At 40.8% G+C, this 13,304-nt stretch overlaps 1 protein-coding gene across 7 annotated transcripts in view; it reads right to left on the bottom strand.

The window, feature by feature from the left end:
• Positions 1-453: 453 nt before the first annotated feature.
• The window catches only part of TIMD4 (T cell immunoglobulin and mucin domain containing 4), a 39,552-nt gene continuing 26,701 nt past the window's right edge, over positions 454-13,304 (bottom strand). For 6 of the 7 annotated variants that reach the window (XM_049647919.1, XM_049647920.1, XM_049647921.1 and 3 more), the window contains 4 exons: positions 5,214-5,260; positions 3,682-3,775; positions 2,361-2,400; positions 454-1,449 (listed from right to left, as the gene is read on the bottom strand). In XM_049647919.1, coding sequence (XP_049503876.1) covers positions 1,365-1,449; positions 2,361-2,400; positions 3,682-3,775; positions 5,214-5,260 — 266 coding nt within the window. In that variant the 3' untranslated portion in view covers positions 454-1,364. Of the gene's footprint in view, positions 1,450-2,360; positions 2,401-3,681; positions 3,776-5,213; positions 5,261-12,072; positions 12,243-13,304 lie in introns of those variants that run through there. The other variant, XM_049647924.1, reaches the window with a different exon arrangement.

Below are 13,304 nucleotides of genomic sequence, written 5' to 3'. Positions count from 1 at the left end.
CTCTGTAAGGGAAGTGATTCTCTCTCCTGGGCCCAAGATACTAGGAAGTTATTTGTAGGTGGCTACCAATTCATCCTGATTGCACAGAGAGGGAGAGAGAGGAAAAACTAGATCAACAATCTCTTCTGATCAGGAAGTCTCAGCATAAGAATTGTATATTTATTAAGTCATCATTTGGCAAAACCCCACCCTACCCCCTGGACTTTGGAGTCTCAGACCAGTTGCCTTCCTCTAGCCCATGGCCATGTGTTGCTTGGCCAGGTCATTATTCTAAGTTGGAGTGTTAATGTCTTCAAGTGGACACAGACACATTCCACTTTGTAATGGCCCAGCACTTCCCCTTGCCTCACTCATCTATGTCGCTGCCTAGCCTCTGAAGTCCCGGCCACCCAGCCACCCAGCCTCAGGCAGAGCCCACATGCTTTCTCTATGCCAAAAGTAGAAGTCAGGAGACAGGAATCTACGATCTGTATTTAGAAAAGGATATCTCTGCCACAGCATGGAGAACCAATCGAGAAGGGAAGGGGTATAGATTGGGAGGCAGCTTGGAAGTTGCTGTACGAGTCCAGGGAAATTCCAGCTTAAATGAGGTCTCTGACAACCACCTCCACCTGGACCTTTGCCTCCTGTTGCAGGAAACTCCTGACTCTGTGCGACCACACACCCACCACTGCAGAGCACTCCTTAAGGGAGAATCTTCTCTTTAAAAAAACAAAACAAAACAGGGGGTGAGCCGAAATTATGGTGTGGTTCCACATTACTTCCTGAATTATTGATGAGACCCAGGGCTGCTCATACCATACCTGGAGTGGGGCACTGAACTCCGTAAGCTGGGCATAAAGAGAGAGATACAAATGCATACAAGGCAAAGGCAACTAGAGTAGAGAAGGGACTAGAAATCATGTCCCAGGAGCAAGGTACTTTGGAGAGACATGAAGCTCTCCTTCCAATATCTGGAGCGCTGCCAGAGAGGAGAGAGATTATACATGTTCTGGGTAAACACAGTAAATTCAACTAGGACTGCCAGGCAGGTGCTTTCTGGAGACAGCTTTGTTTTAAATATTTCTGTCTCAGAACTGCCCTGAGATTGAATGATCTCCTTTAGGTGTGGTAGTGAGCTCACCATCACTGAAATTATTCAAGCATAGTCTGGAAGATCCCTTAGCCTGATGCTACAGAGGAGATTAAAGCACCTGGCAGGGAAGGTTTGGTCTCTAAAATACCTTGCACTTGTGAAATTAATGCGAGACTGAATGGATGACACCAATGGAATAGATGGGGCTTTAAAAACAAAACATTCTAGGACTTATTTTGACAATTCCCACATGATGCCCCCATCCTCAATCCTAAGAAAAGGTGGCCCGTTAGAGTGTGAAAAGACCATCTTCAACTTCCCCTCCTTGCTGCATATCTTCAGAGGTGTTTTTACACTCTCCAACATTGTCAAGCCTGTAAAGAGAAAAGAGAGGCTGAAAATGGGAAACACCAGGACCAGGAATAAACGGATGCTGCTAAATCACAAGGCCACTAACCATGGCTGTTACAGTTAAAAGAGCTCAAACTCCATCCGGTCCAAGCCTCTCCATTCACATATGGGAAAACTGAGGCTTCAGGAGATAAAGGGCTTTTGCAAATCTATTCTAATAAGGGAATTAAAAGTTTCTATATTGGCAAAATATAAAATTGTGATCTAAATGTGTTTATGACCTTGGAAAGTCACCTTGCTAAGCCCCAGTTTCCCCACTTGTTAATATTTATTTGTTAATTGATATTTTGGTATTGACGTAATTGTTAATGAAAGCACAGTCTTCATCAGTTGACACCAGATCTTTTCATTTCTTTCCCAAAAAGCTATAAAACAGGACAGATATTCAAAATCTCTTTCCAGAGACTCTTCAGACTATTAAAAAAAAAAACAAAACTGTTACAATGATCTAATTGGGCAGAGGCACCAAATCCCAGGAATGATATTCTACATGTTTTCATTTTCCCCACTGCCAGCTCTCTTCTCTGGAAACTCCTGTTTAACAACGTCCTTTTAAAATGAATTGCCCAGAGTTGAACAAAAAATTCTGAACACAGAGGAAAGTGACATATCACCTTCTCTCTTTTGCATGCCATGCTTCTATTAATGCAACCTGCCTTTGTATTTATATTTCGGACAAACATAACACAGTGTTAACCAGGACAGAGGTTAATGTGAGCTAAATCCCACATCTTTTTCACCTCTAATGCCACATTTCTCCAACCCTGTATTTCATCAGAACACAAGAACAAGTCATTAAACCACTGAGTAGTATCTAATCATTTGTAACAGCTTGTACAATCATTACGACAATCAGTCATGCAAGATGAATTACCTTGTGTGTTTCTGGAAACAATTGGTTTTCATGACTTTCCCTGAAAAGACAAGGCCATGGTATAAGCAGAGTAGCTGTGTTAGGACATGTGAAATGCTGGGTTAAGCCAGGAGCTGCCTTCCCAAGAGCAGAGGTGGACCAAAGGTGAGAATTTAGGGACTGGTTTAGGCAGGAAAATGCATTCCTTTTCCCAGATCTACTGACTGCCTCTATGGGTCCCGAGGCAGTGCCCATCACTTACACAGTTGTTCCCATGTGTGGGCAATAGTGTTAAGCCGCTTCATTTTTAAGTCACTGCCCACTCATAATTCAAGCACTCACTCAAGTTTTAAAACACTTCCTTATGAGACATACTCAGAATTTCCAAAACTGTATGAGGACCAATGGCCTCTGCCTTTACGAGGGCTTTGCATGAAGGCTGAAGACAGGCTTCCACTGAGTTTCCAATTCCCTTTGGCGGTGTTCACTAGGGACAGGTGCTGAAATGTACAAGTTTTGCTACTGCTGCTCAAACCAGTTGAGATGGTTACCAGTCTTATCTCCTTATCTACCACCTCGAAACAGTTTCTGTTGATGACTACAGAACAGTTTTCCCCCATTTTACAACAGGACGAGATGCCACATGCCTATACTTTGCATGACAACTTAAAACCCTGTTTCATGACTCCTTTTTGCTGTGTTTCAAAACTATTGTTTTGAAAGTGAGGAGTGGTGGTGGGAAGGAGGGGTGCAAGGTCACAGACCGGCTGGAGAATCTAATAACAATTATGGACGCTGCCCCTTGAAAAATGCAGATATCAACATGCAGGTACCTTTACACATGATTTCAAGGGATTCACTTTCCCCCGAGGTCTCTCTGTGGAACCCAGGTAAGGAAAACTTGCTTTAAGGAGATAATAAGGCCAAGATCCTTCATGGCTTTCTTCCTGGGGCAGTCCTAGTCAGAGGAGGAGGCCAGGCCATGACTTCCTCCACCCCAGACAATGATAATAATAGCACTTTCCACTTAAGGCAGTAATGAGGGAGAAAAGAGGCACATCAAGAGCATAGCATCAGAACTGTCACAGGTTATGCATCCAGTAAATGAAAGTACTCTTTTTTTTTTTTTTTTCCAAAATATAAACTCCATCAGGAAGATGATACATGAAGGCTTTAGCATCTTAGGGAGAATGAGTTTCCCTTGACCAGGATAGGGACCGGATGGAAAGAGGACTCTGGGGGATGGAGACAGGGGCAGAAAGCAGAATCTGTTCACTCTCAGGCCCTCCTGGAGCCTCCACAGCTCTGAGGGCTCCGTCCCACCTGGGCCTGCCCTCCTTACCTCGAAGGAAAAATGCCACAAGCAACACCAACAGCACAAATCCCACGGAGGGAGCAATGATCATTAGCAGGTCAGGGTTGATGACCATTTTTACCTGGTGAGACACAGGGAAGGTGAGGGGGCCACTCGTTTCTGAACTTCATACTCACACAGCTTCCAGTCCCAATCATATCTTCCCTCCATCAGCAGCCTCACTGCTTCTCACCCCATTTTGCCTGACATGTCTCAAGATCAAGACAAGGCAGCCTTACAAATCAGAAGTTTTTAAAAATAATCTCCAAAAATCTCCGACATCAGGCATATGAGCTGTGGGGCTCAGGGGTCTGAAGATAGGAAAGAACTGTGCTGTGAGCCCTGTGTTCTCCATGGTCAAGTCTCTTCGTTGGCTACCACCTAAATCCTTTGAGTTCTTCCCAGTTCTGTGCAGCTCAGGACCTCAGCTGACTTAGACCTCCAGAGGCAACAAGATAGAAGAGGGAAATGGAACTCAATTTCAACTTTTTGACAGCAGTGGTTCTCAAAGTGTAGCCAGGGGACCCATGAGATCAAAACGATTTTCATGAGACATTATTTGCCCTTTTCACTGTCATTCTCTCACAAGATGGAAGGTAGGGTTTCCCAGAGGTTACGTGACAAGTAATGGACTACTGTCACCATTCCGATGATAGAATATGCAAGCAGATAAGAGTATCTTTCTGTCTCCTAGCAAGCCAGACATTAATGAGATTTGCAGAAATGTCAAACAATGCCACTAATGCCACTTCTCTCGCTAATATATTTTCGTTCAGGGAAAATAGAGTTATTTTTCATAAAACGTTATTTAGGTCAACAAGTAATGGATTTGCTTTCTTTGCTTTTAAATGAATTAATTAACATCACTTTAACTTTGTTTTAATTTTTATGAGTGTACAGGACTTCTGACACCAAATCATTTGAGGAGTTTTGCTCTGCAGGCAGCACCTAGTTCTAGTAGGGGCTCAATGCCACCTCTGCTGCCCAGGTCATGCTCCATTGCCTCACCTTCCTGTCCCTTTCTCCAACACAGCAGCAAGGAGGGACAACAATCTCTCTCTGCAGAGGGAGAAGGGAAGGAAGAAAGAAGGGATGGGGACGCTTTTCCCTTTTCCCTTATAGGTGTCTATGCTGCTGACAGTTTTTACTTGATGCAGCTTGAACCACTTTTGTGATGATAAAAATTAATGAAAGTCACGGTCAGCAAATAAGAAATATGCCGGTGGCAAGGGTTGATTCTGCAGGATGTCACTAACCCTGGGCCATGCAGAAGGAACACATATTGATCTTTCCATGTTTTTGTATGGTTTTTTTCTTATTGGTTTCCAAAGCATCTGCACATATAGAAGTAACAATATGAAAGTTAGTTCTGCCAAGAGCACAAGTCTACAGATTCCTCAGCTAACTCACAACCGTTGCTGCTTAGATAGATCTGTCCTCCCCAGTTCATTTCTGCAAACCTCTATTGTGGATTTTAAAAATGGAAGTCACATGCTTCAAATACTTCACAAAAATTTTACCTCTTCTGATTGAGCTTCATTCTGCACAACCATTGCTGTCTCAGATTCTGGGGAGGAAAAGTGAGGGGAAATGTTTATATTTTCTGTGGAGGAATAAAATACCACATCCTGAAATAGGCATTTCAAACCTCATCTGGAATTTTAGTTGATGTGTTTAATCTTTCAATCCCATCTTTTCTTTTTGTATAATTTATTTACAACACATTTGTTTTGAGATGGTTTTATCTGATACTCAGCTGCTATCCAACATTATGCCACAGGAACATCTCCATTTTATAGATGGGTAGAGTGGGGCATTAGGTCAGCAGGCAATTGGGTCTACATTTTCTGTAGGTCCCAGCAACACATTCAGGATTTTTATCCAGCCAAAAAATGTGCCAATCCATTAGTTAACAAATATCTATTATGCATTTATTATAGGCCATGTACTGTGCTAGCCTGACCATCAACCTGGCTGATGAAATTTACAACTTAAGGTGGAAAACCAAATTTTTTTAAACAATTTTTTTCTAATTTTTTGTTTTATTGTTGAGAGAGACAGAGCTTGAGGTGGGGTGGGGGGAGAAAGAGAGGCAGATGCAGAATCTGAAGCAGGCTCCAAGCTCTGAACTGTCAGCACTGAGTTTGATGAGGGGCTCGAACTCACTGTGAGATCATGCCCTGAGCCGAATTTAAATGCTTAGCCGACTGAGCCACCCAGGCGCCCTCAGGAAATCAAATTGAAACAACAACAACAACAAAAAAAAGTGAGTGGTTGAAAAAATAATGTCCTAATTGTGCAAAATTCTGGGAATAAATAATGCAAGATGTAGGGGCATATCACAAGGATGGCTGACCTGTTCTGGAGGACCAAGGGTAAGTGTTCTCCAGAAGGTGAAGGTCTCATGAGACATGGATGTTTTTATGTTATAAACAATAGTTGAGTTCATCAAGGAAAACATACTGAGAATCTACCAAACACTAAGTACTATTCCAGGCACTAAGAATGCTAAGATGAACATGGCATGGCCCCACCATCATGAAATTTACAGTACATTACAGAAGGAAGACCAGTGGCCCCACGGGCCAAGGTAATGATGGACCATGGAAGGTTGCTGATGAGGGCAGGCACAGGGAGAGGCATGTAGCCTACCATCATAGTTCAGTGAGAACTTCTAGAATTAAGCTCCATGAGGACAGTGTCCCTCTGCCTGCTCAACAATGGGACCCCAACACTGCCTGGCACACACTCGTTGCTCAATAAGTGTTTGTTGAATGAGTAACACCTGAACTGAGTTAAGGTTGGGTAAGAATTAGCAATGAAAGATAGTAAGGGCCTTTTAGGTAGAGCAGCATCAGCAAAGCCATGAAGCATGGAACAGTGTGGTTCCAAGTGGTATGGCAAGAGGCTGTGAAGGTAGAAAATGAGGAATGTGGAGTGGCAGAGGATGACACAGAGATGGGCAGGAACCAGTCATGCTGGTAAGTCTCCGTTTAATGCTGTAGGCAGTGGGAAACTATGGAAACATCTTAAGCTTGTTATGGTCTAGTTAAGAGGATAAGGAAATAACCAGATGAGATGATCAGTTATCATCTGGTCCCAGGTCCGAAATTCAGAGCCAGTAGAAACAAAGGGAGAGAGACAGATTCCACAAATGCTTAGCAGGGAGATCAAGAGGAAGGACGTTCGAGGACATTGAACGTGAGGGTGAGAAAGAAACAAGTCTTAGATAATTTGCAGATTCCTTCTTGAGACTCTGGGCCATTGCCCAGCTGTCTGCTAAGACTGGGCACAGAAGAAGCAGAGCAGAAGTGTCCATCTCGGTGAAAAGGATGAGGAGTTCAAATTTATAGTCGGTGAGGAAGGCACCTGAGGGACACACACACACAACACTGGCCTAACGTGCAGTTGGCAGATTGAAATCTGAATCAAACTCAGGAAAAGTTGGAGTTGGAGATACTGATTTGGGAGTCATCGGTCTCCAAGGAGAGTTAAAATCCTCAGAGCATATAAGAAATCCAAGGTCTGCGTGTCCAGAGAGAGAAGAGCAGGAATCCTAAGAAACCCCAGCACTTAAAAGGTGGGCAGAGAAGGTGAGGGAGAAGGAAGCAGAAGAAACAAATGGCAGAGAGTAGAAAGTGAGAACTGTGTCAAGGAATCCAGGCCAGGAGAAAATGCCAAGGAAGAATGCAAAATCACATGTGCAACAAAACCTGCTGATAGAAACAGAACATAAAGCCACACATAGACGAGGCCTGAATATAATAAAAATCTAGGCCAATAATTACTGAAATTGATCATTGTTTCTCCCAGCCTTCCTTGCACTCAAGGCATAAGAAAAAACATGATGGGTTTTCTAAGGCTCATAATTTGGTACAAGAGTTTATTTCTTCGACAGGAAAAGTGACCTGTTGAATGCCTAGGAGCATAAACTCTGAGGAGAAAATTCAGCATGTTTTCATATCCTACAACTCAGTTATTGTTGTTTTTCTCTCTGCTATTATCCCCTAGAGATGGAAATTGCAGGTAAGAATTCAAATCTCCTACCCCTGTTTTGTCAAAATCCTATAGTATTACAATCATTTGTGATGGATAAGCTGGAAATTGAAACCATCAAAGAGAAAAGCCATCCCAGGTCAGTTTTGTCACAGCTAATCTGTATTTTACGTTGGAATTGTCTAATGGGAGAGACGTTTTGTAAACACAAACACTGCTGAGTGATACCAAACAATACTCCTCCTTCTCCTCCTTCTCCTTCTCCTCCTCCTCCTCATCTTCCTTCTCTTCTTTAGAAATTGCCAAAAGGCCCAATGGAGGCACTCCAAACCCAGTGTTAGATAGAGTTAGACACCGAATAAATGGCTGGCGACATTTGTTCCCCATGAAACACAGTGACGCTAACAGCTAGGGGATGGGGTAGGCAAGTGAAGACTACTCACTTCTGTGTTTTCTGTGCTACCTTGGTCCTTCCACTCTCAAGACCCTGACCTCTTACACAAGCACATTCAGGCAAAGGCAGGAGCCCCCCAGAACTTGCAAGAAAAGCAATTCTGTGAGAGGGGAACTGTGGTAGATTAAGTATGGTCTTCCTCAAAATTATGTGTACTCAGAACCTCAGACTGTGACCTTTTAGAAATAGGGCATCTTTGCAGATGTAATTAGTTTAAAGATATTGAGATGAAACCATCCTAGATTTAGGATAGGTCTTAAATCCAATGGCAGGCATCCTCGTAAGGAGAGAAGAAGACACAGAGGGACACACAGGGAAGGCCACGTAAAGATGGGCAGAGAGGGGCGCCTGGGTGGCTCAGTCGGTTAAGCGGCCGACTTCGGCTCAGGTCATGATCTCACAGTCCGTGAGTTTGAGCCCCGCGTCGGGTTCTGTGCTGACAGCTCAGAGCCTGGAGCCTGTTTCAGATTCTGTGTCTCCCTCTCTCTCTGACCCTCCCCTATTCATGCTCTGTCTCTCTCTGTCTCAAAAATAAATTAAAAAAATTAAAAAAAAAAAAAAAAAGATGGGCAGAGATTGAAGGCATGTGGCTTCAAGCCAAGGAATCTCTGAGGCGCCAGAAGCTGGAAGAGACGAGAAGGGATCTTCCCTTAGAGCCTTCAGAGAGAACATGGCCCTGCTGACACCTCAATTTTAGGACTTCTGACCTCCTGCACAATAAGACAATAAATTTGTGTTGGTCTATGCCACTACATTTCTGGTAAATTTTTACAGCATCCTTGGGAATTCAAAAGAGACACAGTGATCACTAAGGTCTTCCACAGGAACAGCGGCTCTGGGGACGGGCACAAGGGATGACAGGAAGACTGACTCTCATTTAAAATGTTTTTGCACGCTTTGTACTTTCACCATATATGTATGGTTATCTACCTAAAAGAAATTCATCACCAGGTAATAACAACGATAAAAGAATCTTCAACTTAACCACACTTTTCCCAGGTCTATGGACTCACTGACACTTCTGATTAATATTAGACTTCCCTACAGGGTGAGAATGCATTTATATTAAAAAAAAATATGAAAATATGGACAGTCTTGGCAGAGTTGTCATTGTAAATCAGTAAATTGGCTTATGGGTACTCTGGCAAAGTGGAATTCCTGTGGGATTCCACCCCAGACCTTGGAGCACTGTGAGAACACACCTGGGTCTCCCCAACGCTGCACTGCCATCTCTGAATATGTATCTACCCCAGGTTTCCTGGCTGTGTGGCCTTGGGCATGATATTTTCTCTCTCTGAGCCACAGTTTACTCATCCCAAAATGCTGATATTGCCCCAACCAATCTCCTATGTCCTTTTCAACCTTTAAATTTCTGGATGCCTTTGTAAAAAAGAATTTGAATGACCTGAGAAAATGATTATTTTTCATGGTAATTTTTTAAAAAGGATGTAAAGCTATGCTTAGTATAGAAAATCAGTATGTAAATACTTAAGAACATACAACAAACACATGCATACCTCTTGCTTCACAAGGAAAACTGAAAAGAAATACTGAAAGACTAGATACATCTGACATTGAATGGAAATATTATAGGCAATTAAAAATTTTTTAATTAGTACTTTTTTATAATTTCTAGATTTTCTCAAATGAGAAAATTTTAACTGTAAAATATATATCATATGTTAATTCCTGAAAACTCTCCAAGATGCCTGAGTCAAGAGCAAACTCTCAAGGTTTCGCTGAAGCACTGCCACAGTGACCTTCTAAGTGAAACTTTGAAGATCACTGTTAGAAACACATCAACTCACAGCTGAAAAAGAACTCAGTGATGCTCTTAGTAAAAGACACCCCCCCTAGATACGAGTACTGGTGTACAAAGATGTTCAGGAGATATATACACACACACACACACACACACACACACACATATATATGTATGTATATTATATATTATATATCATATATATGTGTATATTACATATTATATATCATGTGTGTATATTACATATTATATATGTATGGAATATGTGTGTATTATGTATGTATGTATATTACATGTTATATATATGTATATTACATATTATATGTGTGTATGTAATATGTACATAATATACATATATATGTAATACACATAAGTCTCTAGAGCAAGAATATGGACTTATAAATAGGCAGAGAGACTTTTCTATATCAAAAATGGTTTGTTTGTTTGCTTTTAGATAATGAATGCATGTAAAAACTGGTGAAATCCAAGTAGAGTTTGTAGACTTGTTAATTGCATCATGCCAATGTCCATTTCCTACTTTGACCACGTGCTACAGTTATGTAAGATGTTTGTGGGGGGGGGGGGGAGCGGGAAACTGGAGGAACATATAGATTTCTCTGTACTATTTTTGCAAGTTTGTGTTGAGTCTAAAACTGTTTCAAAATAAAAAGCTTTTAAAAAGTGGTTTAAATATCAGCATTTCATATGGTTCAAACTAATACATGCATAGTGGCTTTGTAATAAAGATTTATTGAAAAAAATGTTGAATACATTTTAAAGTACGTTTAAAAATGATTTTGTAAAATTTTTTGTGTGAAAAAAATGATAGACGTTACTCTGTCGTGAGAAAAAAAAAATGATCTGAAAAGATATAGCCCAAACTGTTATGGTAATTATTTCTTCATCTTGGTCATTTGGGGTGAGGGCTTGGGAAGAATTTTTAGAATACAAGGACATTTCACTTTACAGTGTTTTGCTGTTTTCTTTTACAAGAGCATGTATTTATTTTATAACATAAAAATATAAAGTGTAAATGTTAAAACCACAACATAAAAATATTGCCTTTTCTTTTATCATCTAGTAGGATAGGAAGCAGTATTCATTGCATATACTGGAAGAGCTCTGTTGAAGGAGACTCACATCTGCCCTTTCTAAAGAATGTGTCCTGTATCTGGATGAGGTTGAATCCAACCTGCTGCCTGTTTTTGTACAGCCTGAGAGCTAGGAATCATTTTAATATTTTTTTATTGGGGAAAAATCAAAAGAAGAATAACTCATAACACATACAAACTACAGGCAATTCATATTGAATGCCCATCAGTAAAGTTTTATTGAAGTGCCCATTTGTTCATGTGTTATCTGGGGCTGCTTTTGTACTACAAGGGCAGAGCGGAGTAGTTGAGACCACCAGCATGGCTGGTAGGACCGAAAATATGTACAGTCTGGCCCTTTACAGAAGAGTTTGCTGACTTCTGGTATAGTTAGTCCCCGGATGCAAAAACAACACCCATGGAGTCAGGGAATTAAATGTGTTATATCAGAGCACAATTTTAATGCTAAAACCTTCAGACCTTCAGACCCTAGAGTGATGAGACTTCCCCTCAAGATGGTTATGCCTAAGGTAGTGGATTCGAATTTACTCACTGAAATAAAACTACATGCTATGTGCAGATCTGGAATGGCATTGAATTTTGAGTTAAGAAAATCTTTCAAAATCCATTTTGAACATCACCCCTTTTGCCATCCCACTGGTGGAAATTTGCTTCAAAATTACTTGGAACTCCCTGTAAAAGTCAACTTATTGAGCACTACAGTATGCCTGGCAGAGCGATAAGCACTTCATATAAATTATCTCACTTAATGCTTATACCATCCATTCTACAGACATAAACTGAGGCTGAATAAGTTTAAATCACTCTTTCAAGGTAGCACAGATAATAAAAGGAAATTTGAACTCAACTCTGAATGACTCAAAAAAATCATGATTATAACCACTCTGAGAGGAAAGAAAAAGAGCATATTAGCATCCTATTTGAAAGTACAAACTCTAGCCAGTGGGCTACATGCCAGAAATCAACTGGAAATAAAAGCACTCTATATTCTCAGTGGGTCTGTTTAAAAACTGATAACTAAGTAATTTGACTCATTAAATTCATAGACACAGGACTCATCTGTAAGTACTTTTAAAGCAAATTTAGTTCTGATATAAGTCAACTCAATGATACGATCTTAGCACAATCCTAGGACTTTAAAAGTGACAACTTCAAGCCTTCAGGTGTTCTTCCATAGGTAGCATCTGGCTTATGCTGCCCCCTTCTGGACCACTGGTGGTATGGCCTTAAAAATTCAAAGGCAAGATAAAAAAGATCCTTCTGAGAGTATTTTAGATTTGAAAAGAATTCGAAATTATCTCCTCTGATCCCCCCCTTTTTAAGGAAAAACTAAATTCTAGAGACAGTTTCACTCATTCAGGGTTTCATAGTAATGAGTAACGAAGGAAGTGACTAGGACCCATATTTTTTGTACTTGCCTGGCAGCACTAATGCAGATCTGGAATTTCAAAACGGCTTTTGAAAACAGAAACACAACTTTCTTCAATTCACATACTTGCTTTAAAATTTTGGAGACCTCTGAATGTTTTTAATATGTGCAATGATCAAAAGAGCACCATACGCTGAAATAAATCAATCATTCCATATGTGAGTCAGGTGTTCCTTAGCACCAAGGGCAAAATTGGGTAAGGACTTTTTTTTTTTTTTTTAATTTTGAAAGGGAACAGACAGTAAATTGGGTTGGCACCCAATGTGGTTCATAAAGAAGGAATGGTAAGATGACTTCACATTTCATGCAGATGAGTTAACAGAAGGAAACTCTAGAACACCATTATTTAAGAGTCACTGAGTTCCGGGGCACCTGGGTGGTTCAGTTGGTTGAACATCTGACTTCAGCTCAGGTCATGACCTCACAATTTCTGAGTTCCAGCCCCACATTGGGCTCGTTGCTGTCAACATGGAGCCAGCTTCAGATCCTCTACTCCCCCCACCCTCTCTCTCTCTGCCCCTCCCCTGCTCACTCTCTCTCTCTCAAAAAAGTATATATATATTGTATATATGATATAAATTTTATATCACATATATATCTATATATTTTTATATATTAATATCACATATTATATATTTATATATATGTGATATAAATTTTATATCATATATATATATTTTTTTAAGTCACTGAGTTCCAAACTTTGCGTCAAACTTCCACTGCCTCCAAGGATGCCCCACCAACAAAAATGTCGTCATCATTATGAGAGCCCAGAGTTGTCACCTCAAGTCACTACTCTCACGTGCCAATATGAAGTGAAACAGAGTTAAGACCTCATCCCTAATCCACCATCCCCGC

The sequence above is a fragment of the Panthera uncia genome (assembly GCF_023721935.1).
Source record: "Panthera uncia isolate 11264 chromosome A1 unlocalized genomic scaffold, Puncia_PCG_1.0 HiC_scaffold_17, whole genome shotgun sequence".
Lineage (NCBI taxonomy): Eukaryota > Metazoa > Chordata > Mammalia > Carnivora > Felidae > Panthera > Panthera uncia.
This window is presented reverse-complemented; position numbering and strand designations above follow the sequence as displayed.